The 19,590-nt window shown below is 42.5% G+C and overlaps 1 protein-coding gene across 3 annotated transcripts in view; it reads left to right on the top strand.

Moving 5' to 3' along the window:
- Positions 1-18,577: 18,577 nt before the first annotated feature.
- NT5M (5',3'-nucleotidase, mitochondrial) overlaps positions 18,578-19,590 on the top strand; it is a 43,069-nt gene continuing 42,056 nt past the window's right edge. Inside the window, exon 1 of one of the 3 annotated variants that reach the window (XR_012492355.2) lies at positions 18,578-18,993. Coding sequence is in view for 2 of the 3 variants with exons in the window: in XM_074320715.2 (XP_074176816.1) it covers positions 18,724-18,993 (270 nt within the window). In the remaining variant the exon portion in view is untranslated. The remainder of the gene's footprint in view (positions 18,994-19,590) is intronic. The other 2 variants (XM_074320715.2, XM_074320716.2) reach the window with 2 other exon arrangements.

The raw sequence follows: 19,590 nt of genomic DNA, 5'->3' as shown, positions 1-19,590 counted from the left end.
CCTGGCTTGAGTTGTTCCTTCCTTGAGGAATCTTACTCGTCATTGACTGTCCAGTCATCTTTCTGGGACCAAACAGGGAGGAATAAGGTGCAAACACAAAGGTTTAACAAAGTCCATGAAAGGATCGTCTTACAGATTCTCCTTTCTTTTGGGGGCAGGTAGAAGGAAACTAACAGTTAAGCTGTTGCGTGGCTACACTTGGGGGCATAGGAAATGGGGGGATGGGGAAAGCATTCAGTTTCAGTCATTGGGACAGTAGTGACCCACCATAGCAGCCAAGGTCTACAGATCAAGTGAGGTGAGAGGGAGAGAAAAAAGAACCCAGACAAAAACATGCACTACCATCTGGTAATCTGATTCCAAACAATTCTTCATTTCCTGTGACATAGTGATCTAAATTACTGGCTTCAAAGCGCCTCCTGTTCCCAGATTCATGATGTTTCTTCTGTCAGCAGGGTCAAGTTTCTACCCACACGCACATGCAGAATTTGTTTCTTGGGAAGATGGACACAATCAAGGACAATTTGTCTCAGAACATTTTGTCAACCCCTTCCTATCAACGAAGGCCAGAGAGGAGCTGTAACTTGCCCAAGGTCACACAGCACACTGGGGACAGAATTAGGACTATGAGCTACATTGCCGGAATCTCAGTCTAAGCTTCCTTCTCTGACAGCACATGACAACTTCACAGAGATTCTGTACAGCAGATATCAATGTCCTTTATATGTTAACAGCTCAAGCTCATCCAAACAAGCTGTACCTTGTACAGAGCTGGAAGGCCAGTCAAGAGCTTTCCCAGCTATTTTCTGCAGTACTTACTCTCCTGTCTGTCCACTTCTACTTTTAAACTTCCAAAAAGTATTTGATGCCTCTGATTCCTCGTACCCACACCCTACTTACATTGTAGGCTCCATCCCAGTGGTTCAGAGATCAGGGTTGTACTGCTCAGGACTCAGAGTTGCAAGTGACAGAAAGCACAATTTAAACTGCCTTAACTTAAAAAGGGAATTAATTGGCTCATATTACTGGAAAGTTCAAGAGGTGAACTGATTGTTGATTCAGGAAAAGTTGGATTTGGCAATGTAGCAGTCTGAATATTGTCTCCATTTAATTTGTTTTCTTTCTTTCCGCTTCATGGATAAACTTTGTTTTTAAATTGAGGTGTAATTGACATACAAAAAATTGCACACATTTAATGTCTGATAAAGTTTGATAAAAAACAACTGCCATTGCTTTAATGGCACCGTGCAGATTTTATATGTTGTATTTCCATTTTCATTCAGGTCAAAATACTTTCCAAGTTTTCTATTGATTTCTTCTTTGATCCATGGGTTATTTAGAAATGTGTTTTCAATTTACAAACATTTGGGGATTTTTCAGAGATCTTTTAGGCACTGATTTCTAATTTAATTCCATGTGGTCAGAGTATACTTTTTAGGATTTGTATCCTGTTAAATATGTTGAGGTTTGTTTTATGGCCCAGAATATGGCCCATCTTGGTATATGTCTCGTGCACTGGACAAGAAGGCATGTGGAGTATTATAGAAATGTCAGTCAGGTCAGGTTTGTTGACCATGTTGTTCACGTCTTCCATATTTTTACTGGTTTTCTGTCCACTTGTTCTATCAGTTTTTAAAACAGAGATATTAAAATCTCTGACAATAATTGCGAGTTTGTCTATTTCTCTTTTCAGCTTTACATATTTAAAAGGCTGTTTCCTCTTATTCTACCTTTATAGTCATTTTTGATATACAATTCACATAACAAAATTTACCATTTTAAAGTGTACACTTCAGTGGGTTTTCGTATATTCACTATGTTTTGTAACCATCAACACTACCTAATTCCAGAGCAATTCCATCACCTCAAAAAGAAACCCCATACCTACCCATTAGCAGTCAGTCCCAATTTCACCCACTCCATAACACCTGGCAATCAGTAATCTACTTTTTGTCTCTATGGATTTATCTATATTCTGGACATTTTATGTAACTAGAATCTTACGTGATGTGGCATAATGTCTTCAAGTTTCATCAATGTTGTAGCATATGTCAGAATTTCCCTCTTTTTCAACACTGAATAATATTCCAATGTTTGTATACACCACACCTTGTTTATCCACTCATCAATTGGTGGACACTTGGGTTGCTTCCACCTTTTGGCTATTGTGAATAATGCTGCTATGAACATGGGTGTACACATATCCGTTCATTTCCTTCCTTTCAGATCTTTAGAGTAGGTACCCAGAAGTGGAATTGCTGGATTGTAACTGTAATTCTATTTTTAACTTTTTGAGGCACTGCCATAACATTTTCCATAGCAGCTGCACTATTTTTATTCCCACCAGCAGTGCATAAGGGTTTTGATTTCTTTATATCCTCATCAACATTTATTTTCTGTTTCTAATAGGTGTGATTTCTGTTATAATGGGTGTGAAGTGGTATGTCCTTGTGGTTTTGATTTGCATTTCCCTAATGATTAGTGATGTCGACCATCTTTTCCTGTGCTTATTGGCCATGTGTATATCTTTTTTTGGAGAAATGTCTATTTAAGTCTGCAATATTGTCATTGTGGATGAAAAAAATGGATTCTATGGAAAGTAACCTCACAGGGTGATTTGATCATAACTTCCTAACTTCACGGTGGCTAGTCATGCTCCAGGCCTATGACTTCTCTTATAAAAGGTTTATGTTTGCCTTCAGTAAGCCCTGCCCATTGTTTCCATGCATCTAGGTTTACACACCTTTGAAATAAGCTGTAACTACCCTCAGGAAAGTGAATAATCTTGGTAACAATCCTGTAACCCAACCTCTGCCTTGCTTTTTCCCACCTCCACATAATCTTCCTTATGTTCCCTCAATTTCAAGTGCATAAAAGAAGCTGCAGAACTGTTATTTTCCAGAGCATCTGAGATCTTGCTCCTTAGCATGTGTTGTCAGTTTGGCTCAAATAAACTCTTCTAAAAATTCTGTACAGGTTTAAACATTTCTTACATCAACATGATTTATAAGAAATGGGGACCAAAAAAAGGGGCCATATATAAAACCTGTCAAGCTCAGGGGAGGCCAGCATGGCAGGCCCTACAAACTCTGAGACCAAAATTAACCACATAGGATGGTCTGAACATGAAAATTCCTAAATAAATGCAGGTTGTGGCCGGCAGTCACATCCTTGGCCTGTAGCTTCCTTGACAAAGGTCAGTCTTTACCTCATGTCTATCATCTTTTTTTACATCTAAGATAACATACCCTTGGAATATCAGAGTAATCAGAGTAATCCCTTTCTCCTGACCCCTTAGGGTACAATACCCCCCCACACACACACACACACAACAAGAAACCACAGAATCCTTCATTGTTGTTGTCCCTTGATTTCCATCTCTATGTGCTGTACAATGCTATTAACTACCCACCCACCTACGTAAAATAAGTACCTGTCTCTCCAATTTACTTTTTTTTTTTTAAAGATTTTATTGGGGAAGGGGAACAGGACTTTATTGGGGAACAGTGTGCACTTCCAGGACTTTTTTTTTCTCCAAGTCAAGTTGTTGTCATTTCAATCTTAGTTGTGGAGGGTTCTGTTCAGCTTCAAGTTGTTGTTCTTTCAGTCTTAGTTGTGGAGGGCGAAGCTTAGCTCCAGGTCCAGTTGCCGTTGCTAGTTGCAGGGGACAGAGCCCACCGTCCCTTGCGGGAGTCGAACCGGCAACCTTGTGGTTGAGAGGACAGTCTCCAACCAACTGAGCCATCCGGGAGGCAGCTCAGCTCAAGCTGCCGTGTTCAATCTTAGTTGCAGGGGGCAGAGCCCACCATCCCTTGCGGGACTCGAGGAATTGAACTGGTAACTTTGTGGTTGAAAGCCCACTGGCCCACGTGGGAAGCAAACCGGCAGCCTTCAGAGTTAGGAGCATGGAGCTCTAACCGCCTGAGCCACGGGGCCGGCCCCTCCAATTTACTTTTATCCAACCCCAGAGATTTTCCCGCTTTGCTTTCTCCCACCCCCTTAATCCACCACCAGTGGATTTCATGTAACCCTCTTCCTTTGATTCTAAAGTATAAAATAAGTTGCAAAACAGCCATTTTCCAGAGCATTTTTTCAATCTGTTGAGATTTTGCTTCCTGGCAATTGTTATCAGTTTGGCTCAAATAAACTCTTATAAACTTTCTCTTACGCTGGATGTTTTCTCGTCTACAGAAATATATATTTTGTCATTCAGATGACCAAAATAGATTTCTCATATATGTTTGGTTTTCATGTACAATTCCTGGCTCACAGCTCCTGAAACCCTTGGAATTTCCCAACTGTTGAGAGTGATAAATGTGTCTTTTGTTATGCTAATGAGGTGACTTTTATAAAGCACCTAAGGATGGGGCTGATTGCCAATGGAGCCAACCATGTGATTAGAGGGTTGGAACTTTCAGTCCCACCCCCTCAACCTCCACGGAGGGCAGAGGGGCTGGAGATGAAATATATTGCCAGCAGGCAATGATTTAATAAATCATGCTCATGTACTGAAGACTGCATAAAAACCCAAAGGACTGGGGTCAGAAAGCTTCCGGGTTGGGGAACACATGGATATGAGGACAGTCATGGTCTTGGAGAGGGCGTGGAAGCTTACACCCTTTCCCCATATCTTGCTCTCAGTATCTCTTCCATTTGGCTATTCTTGAGTTATATCCTTTTATAATAAATCAGTAATCTAGTGAGTAAATGGGTTTCCTGAGCTCTGCAAGCCATTTTAACAAATTTATTGGACTGTAGACTGAAAACTACAAAATGCCAACATAAGAAATCAAAGAAAATATAGGAGAGATGGTCTGCGTTCATGGACTAGAATACTCAATATAGTTAAGAATTCAAATCATTCCAAATTGATCCACAGATTTAGTGCAATTCCAATCAACCGCAGCAAATTTTTTTTGTAGATATAGACAAGCTCATTCTAATATTTATATGGACAGACAATGGAACTAGAATAGCCAAAACATTCATGTCATTAGAATTACAGAAAGAGAAAAGAAAAACTACAGTGTAGAAAAAAATATTTGAAAAAATAATAAAACACTATCTGTTTTTATGGCTTATTACAAAGTTAGAATAATCAAGACAGTTTGATATTCACATAGAGATAAGCGTACGAGTATAAAGCAATGGAACAGAATAGAGTCTAAAATAGACCCACACACATATGGCTGATTAATTCTCTTTTTACACAAAGGTGCAAAGGCAACTTCAACAAATAGTGTTGGAAAATTGGACACCTACGTGTAAAAATGATTTCATGTCCATTAGTGTGACTATTATCAAAAAAAACAGACAATGACAATTATTGGTGAAGATGTGGTAAAACCGGAAGCTTTGTGCATTGCTGGTGGGTGTACAGCCGAAAGAACTGAAAGCAGAGACTCCAACAGACACTTGTGCACCCATGGTCCTAGAAGCACTATTTACAATAGCCAAGAGGTGGAAGCAACCCAAATGTCCATTGACAGATGAATGAAAAAACAAGATGTGATATATAGCTATAGTGCCAAAAAAATGTATACACATTTTAAGAAAGGAAAACTGAGTTAAATTGTAATACTCAATATATACCAATAACAAAAGATGAATACAAGTCATGTTTGACTTCTGCAATTACAAGAGGTGCTCAAAGTGGTTACCATCAACGTCCAGACACTTCTGCTTACAGCGAACTACTGCTTGAGCAACGTTGACCAATATATACCGGGAGTGCCAATACACGTGACTTGTATTCATCTTTTGTTATCAGTATATATTGAGTATTACGATTTTAATACAGTTTTTTCCTTTCTTAAAATGTGTATACATTTTTTTGGATATATATATATATATATATATATATATATATATGTATATATATACATATATATGTATATATGTTTTGGATATCGGTGTACATATGTATATGTATGTACATATATATGTGTGTGTGTATATATATATATATGTATATATATATATAGTCACAGGATGTAAAAGTACAGCATAGGGAATTTAGTCAATGGTATTGTAACAGCTATATAAGATGTCTGAGGGGTAGTAGACTTGGAGGGGTGTTACCACTTTCTGAGGGGCCTAAATGTCTAAGCCTTATGTTGTTTTGTACACCTGAAACTAATATAAAAAACATTAATAATAGAAATAAAGTTTAAAAAATTGTAAATGGGATCATTTTCTTAATTTCTCGTTCTGAAAGTTTGTTATTGGTGTATAAAAATGCAACCCATTTCTGAATATTAATTTTCTATCTTGCTACTTTATTGAATTCATTTATGAGTTCTAATAGGTTTTTGGTAGGGTTCTCTCTATATAGTATCATGTCATCTGCAACTAATGACAGTTTTAATTCTTTCTTTCCAATTTGTATGCCTTTTATTTATTGTTCTTGTCTGCTGTGGCTAGGACTTCCAATATTATGTTGAATAAGAGTGTGAAAGTGGACGTCCTTGTCTTGTTTCTGATCTTAAAGAAAAAGATTTCAGCTTTTCACCATCGAGTATGATGTTAGCTGTGGGTTTGTCGTGTATGTCTTTTATTATGTTGAGGTGTGTTCGCTCTATCCCCACTTTGCTGAAAGTTTTTATCATAAATGGATGCTGGATTTTGGCAAATGCTTTTTGTGCATTTATTGCTACGATCATATGATTTTTATCTTTTATTTTACGTAAGTGGTGTATCACAGTAATTGATTTGTGGATATTGAACCAGCCTTACATTCCAGGAATAAAGCCCACTTTGATCATGGTGCATCATTGTTTAAGGTAGTACTGTATTTGGTCTGCTAATATTCTCTTGAGAATTTTTGCATTGTTCATCAGGGATATATTTGCCTATAATTTTCCTTTCTTTCTTTTTTTCTTTTGTTTTCTCTTCTTTTCTTTTTTTGTAGTGTTGTGTCTGGCTTTGGAATTAGGGTAATGCTGGCCTCATAAAATGAGTTTGGGAGCCTTTTCTTCTCTTCAAATTTTTTTTTTTTAATAGTTTGAGAGGGATAGGTATTAATTCTTCTTTAAATGTTTGGTAAAATCACCTGTGAAACCATCTGGTTCAGGACTTTTGTTTGTTGGGAGTTTTTTTATTACTGATTTGATTGTGTTAATAGGTATCAATCTGTTCAGATATTCTGTTTCTTCCTGATTCAGTCATGAAAGATTGTAAAATTCTAGGAACGTATTTATTTCTTCGAGGCTATCCACTTGGTTGGCATATAATTGTCCATAGTATTTTCTACAATCCTTTGTATTTTTGTGGTGTTACTTCTTCCTTTCCTTTCATTTCTGATTTTATTATTTGGGTTCTCTCGCTTTTTTTCTTGATGGGTCTGACTATAGGTTGATCAATTTCGTTTATCTTTTCAAAGAACCAACCCCTGGTTTCATTGATCTTTTGTATATACATATATATTTTAGACTCTATTCATTTATTTCCGCTCTGATCTTTACTGTTGTCTTCCTTCTACTCTCTTTGAGCTTTGTTTATTCTTCTTTTTCTAGTTCTTTTAGGTGTACGTTTAGATTTTTTATTTGAGATTTTTCTTATTTCTTGAGGTAAGCCTGTATTGCTTTGAATTCCTCTCTTAGCACTGCTGTGGCTGTGTCCAACAGATTTTAGGTCATTGTGTTTTTGTTTTTATTTGTCTCACGATACCTTTTGATTTTCTCCTTGATCTCATTGTTAACCCATTCATTGATTAGTAGCCTGTTATTTAGCCTGCACGTGTTTGTGTGTTTTCCAATTTATTTCTTGTAATTGATTTCTGGTTTCATACTATTGTGATCAGAGAAGATGCTTGATATGACGTCAATCTTCTTAAATTTATTGAGACTTGTTTTGTGGCCTAACACGTGGCCTATCCTGGAAAATGTTCCATGTACACTTGAAAAGAATGTATATTCTGCTGCTTTGGGGTGAAATGTTCTAAAAATACTCATTGAATCCAGCTGGCCTAATGTGCTATTTAAGGGCAGTATTTCCTTGTTGATTTTCTGTTTGGATGATGTATCCATTGATGTTAATGGAGCTTAAGTCCCATACGATTGCTCTATTTCTGTCAATCTCTTCCTTAATGTCTATCAGTATTTGCTTTTCATATTTAGGTGCTTCTATATTGGGTGTGTAAACGTTGACAAGGGTTATAGACTCCTTCTGGATTGATCCCTTTATCATTACAAAATATTCTTCTTTGTCCTCATTATAGTCTTTATTGGCTATTTTGTCTGATATAAAAGTGTTGCTCTTTTTTCATTTCCTTTTCATGAAATATCTCTTTCTATCCTTTTACTTTCAGTCTGTGTGTATATGTTTTGATCTGATAGTGGTCTCTTGTAAGCAGCATATGTATGGGTCTTGTTTTTTTTATCCATTCAGCCACCCTATGTCTTTTGATTGGAGAATTTAGTCCATTTTCATTTAAAGAAATTATTGATGGGTATGTAGTTATTGCCATTTTATTATTCATATATACATTTTTTTTCTTCTTAAAGAAGTCAATTTAGCATTTCTTGTAATGCTGATTTGGTAATGACGGACTCTCTTAGCTTTTTCTTGTCTGGGAAACTCTTAATCTCTCTTGCAATTCTAAATGGGTAGAGTCATCTTGGTTGTAATTCCTTGCTTTTCATCACTTCAAATATTTGTGGTCAGTCATTTCTTGCCTGCAAAGTTTCTGTTGAAAAATCTGCTAGAAGTCTTAGGGGAGCTCCCTTGTTAGTAACTAACTGTTTTCCTCTTGCTGTTTTCAAGATTCTCTCTTTGTGTTTTACCTTTGGCATTTTAATTATGATGTGTCATGGTGTGGGCCTCTTTGGGTTCATCTTTTCGAATGTCCCCAAATAGGGACTCTCTGTACTTCCTGGACTTGTATGTCTATTTCCTTCACCAGGTTAGGGAAGCTTTCAGTCATTATGTTTTCAGATAGGTTTTCAGTCCCTAGCTGTCTCTCTTTTCTTTCTGGTACCCCTGTGATATGTGAATGTTGGTGTGCTTGATGTTGTCCCAGAAGTCCCTTAAACTATCCTAATTTTTGAAATTCTTTTTTTCTTTTTGCTGTTCTGATTGGGTGTTTTCTGCTAACTTGTCTTACAATTAGCTGATTTGGTTTTCTGCTTCATCTAATCTGATATTGATTTCATCTAATGTATTATTGATATTATTGATATCAGTTATTGTATTATTCTATTCTGACTGGGTTTTTTTTCACGTTTGCTATTTCTTTGTTAAAGTTCTCACTGAGTTTAACTATTCTTCCCATAAGTTCATTGAGTAAACAGTGTGTTGGACTCTCCATCTGGTAGATTGCTAGTCTCCATTTTGTTTAATTCTTCTAGAGTTTTGTCCTGTTGTTTTGTTTGCAACGTGTTTCGTTGTCACCTCATTTTAGCTGTCGCCTTGTGTTTGTTTCTATGTATGAGGTAGATCTGCTATTTCTCCCAGTCTTAGCCTTAAGTAGTAGAGGTCCTGTGGGGTCCAGTGGCGCAGTCTCCCAGGTCATCCGAGTTCGGTTTTCCATGGGTACCCCTTCTGTGGGTTGTGTGTGCCCATCTGTTATAGTTGAACCTTGATTGCTATTGGCACGCCAGTGAGTGAGATTGACCTTCAGGCTGACTGGCTCTGAGGACTGGCCATATTATAGCAGAAGAGCTATTGTGTGGGGGCTAATCCCATGGAAAAGAATTCACTTTAGTGCCTGCCAAATCCACCCTTTGGGTGTGTAGTTTGTGGAGCTAATTGGGTGGTGCTCTGGTGTGGTCTGAAGCCAGCCACAGGGTATGATGATTCTGGGGTCTCTTAGGAGGGGCTCTGGTGCAGGCCAAGGCAGCTGTGGCTTGTGCCCAGCCCAGGCACAAGGAGCTACAAAGTCATCTGTGGTGGTAGCTGACTTTGCTGGGCTTGGAGTTGTCTAGTAGAGGTTATGCTTCAAACCAAGACTGGGCTTGGAGCCACTTAGTGCTGGGCTTGGAGCCACTTAGCAAATAGTACCAGGCACACCAAGGCCAGCTACTGCTTGTTTGGGGTTTGTGGACCTTTGACAGATTTTGGGAAAGTCCGCAGTGTGGACCAAAGCGGAATGTTTGTGAGGAACCTGCTAAAAGAAGTTCAGGCTGGTGCACAGTTGGGTGTATTGGGGTCTCAGGGAATCACCAGGGTAGGGCAAGCAGTGTTAACCAGGTTAATGAAGACTCATATTTGGTGCTCACCTGTGCCTGCAGGCTGTGTGGAGGGAGGGCTCAACAAAGGAACAATGGCGCCTGCCAGCACCTCTGTCCTGGGCAGAGCTGCCCCTCAAGCCTTCACCCTGAAGCTAGACAATTCAGTTCCTCCCTGTAAGTCTGTGGCTCTTTTTGAGATGTTGTTTCTTCACTGGAGCTTCGTGCGAGTGTTTGTGCATGACCGAGTCTATGCTTGGGTCTTTTAAGAGGACACCTTTGTTTACCGAAATCCTCCATGTCATCCAGATGGTATCCCTGCTGATTTTCACAGCCAGATGTGCGGGGCCTCCTCTTCTCAGCACTGGTGCTCCTAGCTGAGGAGCCCAGTGTGGGGCTGGGATTCCTTGCTCCTGAGGGAGGACCTCCGCAGCTGAGGTATATTTCCTGATTCTTGACGGCCACACATGGGTATGGAAGCAGCTAGTTTTGCTTTTCTGCCTCTCTTCCAGTCTTAATGTTGCTTCTTCTTTATATTCTTAGTTATAGGAATTCTGTTCCTCTAGTCTTCAGGTGGTTCTCAAGGGTGGTTGTTTTATAATTTAGTTGTATATTAGATGTGGTCATTAGAAGAGGCAAGTACAGCATTTAGCTAGTCCATCATTTTGACCAGAAGTCTTTTTATTGTTGAGTTGTAAGAGTTCTTTATACAAGGCATGACAATTAAGTTCATGAACTCATCCTAGAAAAAGTGCTACATACCTCATTACGGTCACCTTCGAAGTACTCCCCTTGGGAAGCTATGCACTGATGCCAGCACCTAGTCCTCCCTTCAAAGCAATTTTGGAACTCTTTTCTGGAATGGCCATCAGAGCTGTTGCTGTATTACCCTCGATGTCCTGAATGTCATCAAAAGGTCTTCCTTTCAATATTTTCTTTATCTTTGGCTAAAGAAAGAAGTCACTGGGGGGCCAGATCGGGTGCCTTATTTGTTTACTGGATAAAAACTCCCTCACAGACAGTGCCGTGAGAGATGGTATACTGTCGTGATGCAAGAGCCATGAATTGTTGGTGAAAAGTTCAGGTCGTCTAACTTTTTCATGCAGCCTTTTTAGCACTTCCAAATAGGAAACTTGGTTAACTGTTTGTCCAATTGGTACAAATGCATAATAAATAAACCCTCTGTTATCAAAAAACTTAGCAACATCGTTTGGACTCTTGATTTGGACTGACAGAACTTTTCTGGTCATGGAGAATTGGATAATTTTCATGGTGCACTTTAACGCTTTGTTTCAGGGTCGTATTGGTACACCCATGTTTCATCACCAGTGATAACACAGCCCAAAACATCATCTTGCCTCTCCAAAAGGTCTTGGCAAAACTTTGACCCTCCCTTGTTTTTGTTTATTGGTGAGCTCCTTTGGAACCATTTTCGTACACACCGTTCGCTTGCCAAGATTTTCAGTTAAGATTTTCCTAACTGTTTCTCTATCGATGTTTACTTGGTCTGCTGTGCTTCTCAAAGTCAGCTGACGATTTGACGCACAATTCAATGAATTTTTGCAGTGTTTTCATCAGTTCTGCTCATTACTGGCAGCGCCTGATCTCTCTTCATCAGTGACGCATTCTCTTCCCCTCAGAAAAATGTTTAATCCATTCCTACACTGCCGTTTTCTTCATGGCATTATCCCCATAAACTTGGATTAATATGTCCCTGATTTCACTTCCACTCTTGCCAAGTTTAACAAAAAATTTAATGCTTGTTTGTTGCTCTAATTCAAGCTCAGACATTCTTGTGACGACACACAAAAACACACAACAATAATAAATGCCGCTCAGCAAGACACTGCCACATATCCACACAAACACAGCTGTGAGACACTGATATACCAAGGTTATGAACCCTTACTGGGCTGTTAGCACAGGGCTGCCAATGTAAGCGCACGGTGGCAAGTTTGCAAACTTGATTGTTAGGCCTCATATATTCAGGATAAAAGTCACTTTCCATATATATGATTTGCAAATATTTTCTCCCATTCTGTGGATTATCTTTCACTTTCTTAGTAGAGTTCTTTGAAGCACAAAAGTTTTTAATTTTGATGAAGTCTTTTATTTTTTCTTTTGTTGCTTGGGCACAGTATATTTGAAATACATTCTGTCACGCCTTTCCTTGTTAGTCAGCTGGTTTCTTCCTCTTTACCCCTTTTGCTCCAAAAGCCTAAGTCATCAGGTTGATTGCCCTCCAGAAGGGAAAGGGCAGAAAGCAGCTATCAACAAAAAAGTCATTTGACTTAAAGCCAGCTTTTCGGTTGAGATTTCTCAATTCCAAATTTCTTTGTGTTTTGTCTGAGGTTTGCTGGAATCCCTATGTAGAGAAAACTCTATGGAAAGGGAGTTCCCAGATACTTAAGGAGAAATGGGAATGAGTCCTGCAACTGCAAATTTGAGAGGAAACGTAGATAGAGGAGCAGTCAGATGCTGGCCCTGGCTTCTTCTCACCCAGAGTTACAACTCACAAGGGGCAGGTCAGTTAGAAACAAACAATGTGGGCCGGCCCGGTGGCTCAGGCGGTTGGAGCTCCGTGCTCCTAACTCCGAAGGCTGCCGGTTTGATTCCCACATGGGCCAGTGGGCTCTCAACCACAAGGTTGCCGGTTCGATTTCCCGCAAGGGATGGTGGGCAGCGCCCTCTGCAACTAATGATTGAACACGGCACCTTGAGCTGAACTGCCACTGAGCTCCCGGATGGCTCAGTTGGTTGGAGCGTGTCCTCTCAACCACAAGGTTGCTGGTTCAACTCCCACAACCTTGGGATGGGGATGCACAGTCATGCACAAACACTCGCACGAAGGGATGGTGGGCTGCGCCACCTGCAACTAGCAACAGCAACTGGACCTGGAGCTGAGCTGCGCCCTCCACAACTAAGACTGAAAGGACAACAACTTGAAGCTGAATGGCACCCTCCACAACTAAGATTGAAAGGACAACACCTTGGAAAAAATACACACTGTTCCCCAATAAAGTCCTGTTCCCCTTCCCCAATAAAAAAAAAAAAAAAGAAAAGAAAAAAAAGAAACAAACAATGCTCCCAGAGCTCCCCTGGCATGAACGGTGAAAGGCCAAGCCTTCTTCAACACAGCTCATGCTAATCCGGTGCTGGGTCAGCATAGCCCCTCACTGGGAGGCCTGCAGTACCTGAGAGAGGCACCTAGTAGTAAGTGGACCTTTTTGGGTATGTAGGCGACCCAGATGTACCCAGTCCTGCTGCCACCGTGGTCAGAACATGGAGAGGACTTTGCAATGAGGTGAAAGGCCAGGACCACAGGCTTCAACAACAGCGCAAGCAGGCCCCCCTAAAAGGCTAACAGGGTCACATGCACCTCATTACAGACCAGCACACGGGTAGCGACAAGTACAGCAGCTACTCCCTGCAGAGAAAGCAAGAACAGAGCGCATCTGAGGTTCTTTCTGAGCCCCATGAAGACGCTATGCTTTTTTCCCTCACAAGTAGCATCTCAGCTGGGAGAGACCCCCGGTTACATGATTCTGGATGATGGAAGGGGACACAGGTCCAAGTGGTGGGTTGCTGGTCAGGAGCTCCCTGTCCATTTCACCCAAGACAATATTCTTGGCAGGCTGGATCCTTGATCAACAGGGCAAAATAATCCTCTTTATTATAAAAAATCAACTTCTGTACAGTTTGGGCTATTTTCATTTGAACAAGAATATTTTTCATACCTTTTGTGTGCTAAGCATGGGAAGGAACCTGGGTAAATATTTCACAATAATAAGAGAATCACCGCTTTGCTGTGTGGGTAAATGAAAGACATATGGAAAGCCCTTAGCTCAGTGCTTGGCACCAGTAGGCCCTCAGTAAATGTGAATTCTCTTCCCAACCTACCCCATTAGCAGAAAATCTAGGTTAATGCAGAGACTGGAAGATAATATGATGGGGAAAATTGGTTTGAAGTCATAGGGGCTTGATTCACAGGCTCACTGTGTTGGTTGCCAGCTTCGTGACCTGGGAAAAATCACTTTGACCTCTCTGAGGCTATTTCCATCCAGTGAAAGGACGGTGTCTACCTCATGGGGTCATTGTGAAGCTACAACAAGATAAAGTGCTTTACATGCTGTAAGTCACATTGATTGATAGAAAACAACACGCGAGGTAATACAACCGATGTGTATTGATTGCCCACTGTGTGCATGACTCAGTTCTAAATGCTTTAAATGTAAAAATCCATATAATTCATAATAACCCTAGGAGGTAGATACTATGATTATTTCCATTTTAAACAAGGAAATGTAACCCAAGTGATGTTTAAAGGTACGTCAAAGGATTGTAAGTGATAAGTGGTGGAGTCAAGATTCAAACCCAGGCTGCTGAGCTCTAGAGCCTGAGCCCCAGTCGCTGCAGACAGCGCAAGGATCAGGGCACTAGCCCCCAACCCAAGTAACTCATGCAAAGAGACCATTTCACAGGGCCTGGCACAGGGGAGACACTCAGTGAAGGACAGACAGCATTATGAACACTGTGACAATTGGAGTCAGACCGTCTGGACTTGAATCCTAGTTCTAACACTTACTAGTGACCTGGTATACTAGTGATCTATTGATGTGTAACAATTACCCCAAAACTTAGAGGCTTGAAACAACAAACATTTTTTATCCCCTATAGTTTCTGAATTACAAATCTGAGAGCTGTTGAGTTGGGTGATTCTCAGCCAGGGTCTGTCACGAGGTTGTAGTGAAAGTGCCAGTCAAAGCTGCATCATCTGAAAGCTTGACTGGGGCTGGAGGACCTGCTTCCAAGATGGCTCCCTCCATGGCTGTTGTTGGGAGGTTTCAGCTTCTCTCTGGTTGTTGGCACTCCTGAGTTCCTCCTCATGGGGATGTTTCCTTACAGCTGCTGGAGTGTCCGCAGATGTGGAAGGGTGAGTAATGAGAGGGGGGGGGCAAAGAGGAAGCTGCAATGACTTTTATGAACTATTCTTGGAAGTCACAAACCATCACTTATGTTATTCATTAGAAGTAAAGAACTAAATCCAGCCCACAATCAAGGTGATAGGAATTCAGCTCCACCTCTTGAAAGGTAGTGTATCAACATTGTTTTAAATTACCACACCAAGGAGCAAGTTAGTATTAATGTCTCTGTGCCTCAGTGTTTTTATCTTTTAAAATGGGTTAATATTATTATTCTTCATGGAAATGTTGTGGGGATTAAAAGGGACCTTCCCTGACCACTCCACCAATTCCTCCACCTCTCTATCAATTTACATAAAGAGCCTAGATGGTGTCTGGCACATAGTAGGCATCCACATATGTTAGTTATGATTAGCATTTCTTATTAGCACTGTTGAACACGGTGAAGTCGCTTGTCTCTTAGTCTCAATTTTCTCACTTGTCCAATGGTAATAATATTATCTGCTCGGCTCAAGGCTCTCAAAAGCCATCTGTTGGATATGTGCATGAATGAGTTTGTTCAGCATGTACTATACGTTAGGCCCTGTTCTAGGCACTAAGGATGTACTAGTTTAAAAAAAAACAGACAAGGTTTTTACCCTCATGGAACATACATTCCAAAGGGAGAGGACAAAAAAATGACAATCCACATGTAAACAATAAAGTAATGGCGATGTATGCAACACAGAATCCAATGAGGTACCACTACACACCCACCAGAATGGCTAAAAGTAAAAAGACTGACAGCATCAAACGTGGGTGAGGATGCGGAGCTAACCGCTTGCACACATTGTCTGTGGGGCTGTTAAATGGCACGATCACTTTGAAAAATGTCTGGCAATTTTTTATAAAGCTAAACATATACATGTTCTGAGACTCAGCAATCCCACTGTTAAGTGTTTACCCAAGAGAAAAAAGAATACATCCACAAAAAGACTCATATGAATGTTCATAGCAGCTTTATTCATAATTTTTCCAAACTCAAAACAGCCAAATGTCTACCAAAAGGAGATTGAATAAACTCAGGTATATTCACACAGTGAAATAGAATTCAGCAAGAAAAGAAACAAACTTCCGGTACACACAACGTGTTTTTTTGAGTGACTCTCAAAGGCATGATGAGTGAAAGAAGTCAGTCACAAAAAAGTACATATCATATGATTCCGTTTATAGTTCGAGAGGAGGTAAAACTCATTCGAGGTAAGAAAAAATTAGGACAGTGGGAGAAGGGGCTGGTGGAGAAGGAGCAGGAAGGAACTTTCTGGAAAGATGGAAATGTTCTATATCAGTACTGTTTGACACACTGGCCACCAGCCACACACGAGTTATTTAAATTTAAATTTAAATTATTGAAATTAACTAAAATGGAAAATTTAGTTCTTCAGTCTCAGTGGCTTCATTTAATCACACATGGCTGGTGCCTACTGTGTCTGGACAGCACAGATTGTTCTCATCACTGACTGTGCTTTTACTGGACAGCACCTGTCTATATCTTCTAGGGATGCATTTGTCAAAACTCAGGGAATGATAAAGTTAAGATTTATGCATTTCATTTGTAAAATTTACCTTTAAATATATTGCACTCACTTCAAGCTACTTAGGCTGATGTGTTTAGTGGTGACATGTACTGCTGTCTGCAGCTTACTTTGAAATGCAACAAAGAATAACGTGGACTGATGCATGGGTGGGGGGATGGAGAGATTCACTGATACCGGTATATGTGAAAGCAAAAGAGCAAACTGTTAACTACAGAACCCAGGTGGTGGGCATGTTTATCTTCATTGTATAGTTCTTTAAACGTTTCTGTATGAAAATTTTCATAATAAAATTATGAAGAAAAACATGGCGATGTAATTAAAGAATGACTATCAAGGTGAAAAAGCATGGTGGGAAATCTTAGTTAGGGAGTCACAGAATAACCAAACAGTGATTGCAGGGATCACGTTTACCTCCACACTCATTCATTCAGGATGTAGGGACGAGTCAGACCTGGTCCCTGCCCTTGAATTCGTGAGATGCCTTAAGAGTAACCAGTTGTGCCCGGGTGCTGAAGACTTACTATGTGGCATAGTCAGTGGGACCCCACACTGTGCCACAGTGTTTTCTTGCTGGCCCTTGACCATCTCTCTGACCTCAGTTTGGATCACTCTACCCTTCCTTTATCATACTTTCAGAAGGATCCAGAAATGTCAGCCCATGAGCATGGGGACTTTGTTGACCACTTGGCATCCACTGCCCAGCACATAGGAGATGCTCAGCAAACATACGCCAAATACATACAAGAAGGAAAACTGGTCTCATTGGCCTTCTCGTCACTCCGAGGCTTCACTCCCTGCCTCAGACCTTTGAGTTTGCTGGTCTTGCTGTCTGGACCATTCCTCTCTTTGGTTCCTGCATACTCTTTCTCATCATTTATGTCTCTGCTCCAGCATCAGCTCCTACAAAGGGCCTTCCCTGACCACCCCGCCAATCCCTCCACTTCTCCATCAACCTAAACCAGGGTACATAACAATATATTTATTTATAGATTTTGTCATGCAGGATGTCATGCGGGGTCTCAGCTCCTGCTCCCCACATAAGAATGCAGGATATGGTGAGGCCAAAAAGGAATGCACACACGGAGCCATGGATAGGGGGAGTCATACCACTATAGTCTTATTGGTGGCCAGGCGAGACACACGATCTGCAATCTGCCGCCCACTTCTTTGCCTGCCAACCAGCCAACCAGCCAACCAGCCAACCAACCAGCCAACCAGCCAACCAGCCAACCAGCCAACCAACCAGCCAACCAGCCGACCAACCGACCAACCGACCAACCAACCAGTGCACCACAGCAGTTACATCAGCAGCCAACTGACCAACCACCACTGGAGCCAACACGTCTCCACCGGAGGCCGGGAGCCTGGAAACTGCTCTCTGGGACTCCGTCCGCACAATATTTTTGAAAATCACCAGGTTTATTAAGGCCTTGTGATAGTTGAAAGTTTTCTTTTGTTTTTACTCATACCAACCTCTCCCCAGAGACACTATAAAAAAGAAGGGGTTTTCAGACTGCACACCCCCCTGTCTTGGCGCCTTCATACTACTGTCGCTCCCTAAAATGATTTTGCCTGTTTTGTAGGTACATTTGTTTTTTTGTCTGTCTTCTCTCATAAAATGTAAGTTTTAGGATGGCAGGGGCCTCGTCTATTTGTTCACACAGAAAGGGCTCAATAAACGTGTGGGTGGCTACAGGCTGGCTCCATCGGCTGCCTGCGCCTCCATCGTGCGCTGCAGTGTGAGGAGGGTGCCAAGACCGGCGTCCGGCGAGAAGATGCGACCGCAGAGCCGGCGACGGTGCTGTCCCATCCCAGCGCACGGGGCAGCCCTCACACCCACGCCCTTCGGGCCCCGCCTCTGCGGGGGCGCGTGTCCCTTTAAGGGCAACGCGGCCACACGGTGCGTGGGGCGCGCGCCGCAACCTCGCTCTGGGGCCGGAGCCTGCGCGCTCGCTCCCGTCTGCCCGCGACCCCCGCGCGCTCCGGCCGGCAGGGCTTCCTCCTCCGGCGGTCATGTCTGGCGGCCCCGCCGGCCGCGGCGAGCGAGCGTGAGGCGCCATGATCCGCCTGCGCGGCTGGTGTGCTGCGCGGCCCCGCGGCTCGGCGGGCCCGGCGGGGCGGCGCGGGGCGGCCGGCGGCCCGGCCGGCGCGACGGGCGGCCGAGCCCTGCGGGTGCTGGTGGACATGGACGGCGTGCTGGCCGACTTCGAGGGCGGCTTCCTCAAGAAGTTCCGCGCGCGCTTCCCCGACCAGCCCTTCGTCGCGCTGGAGGAGCGGCGCGGCTTCTGGCTGTCGGAGCAGTACGGCCGCCTGCAGCCCGGGCTGAGCGTGAGCATCCCCCGCCCCGGCGCCGTGCCCGCCCCGGGGCCCCGCGCCCGCTGGGGCGGCCCCGCACGCCGAGGCCCGGCCGGGAGCAGTCGTGACCTTGGGTGGGTCACCGCCCCGAGCCTCGAGGGTCCGCTCGCAAAACCAGGGCGCGGGGAGCGCGGGGGGCGCGGCGCCGGGCGCAGCCCTGCGCTCAGCGTCTCAAAATTGGGGAGAACGTAGACCGTAACGTACCTAGCTCTCTCTCTTCAGCTAACTTTAAAAGTTTGGGTATAGTTGGCCTCAAATCTTCTTTTTAAACATACAATACCGTTACAATGAAAGTCCCCTTTGACCTCTGCCACAGTCGCATTTCTGTTTCTCCATCCTCATGAAGTTGAGTGTCTTTACCATTCTTTTCCCCCCTTTTCCCCAAAAGCATAGCTCCCAGTGGTATTTGAAACCAGGAGAGACGGAGTGGCTTTCTGGACATCACGCAGTGAGTCCGTGGTCAAGACGGGGTGAGATCAACGCCGTGGTTTAGCTCCTTGCTCCGTGGGTCCCGCAGGACCGAGCGGAGGTCACCACGCCCCTGGGTGTGCTCCGCTCTCTGATGCTGGG

The sequence above is a fragment of the Rhinolophus sinicus genome, chromosome 12 (assembly GCF_057876585.1).
Source record: "Rhinolophus sinicus isolate RSI-liver-muscle chromosome 12, RSI-T2T, whole genome shotgun sequence".
In the NCBI taxonomy this organism is placed as follows: domain Eukaryota; kingdom Metazoa; phylum Chordata; class Mammalia; order Chiroptera; family Rhinolophidae; genus Rhinolophus; species Rhinolophus sinicus.
This window is presented reverse-complemented; position numbering and strand designations above follow the sequence as displayed.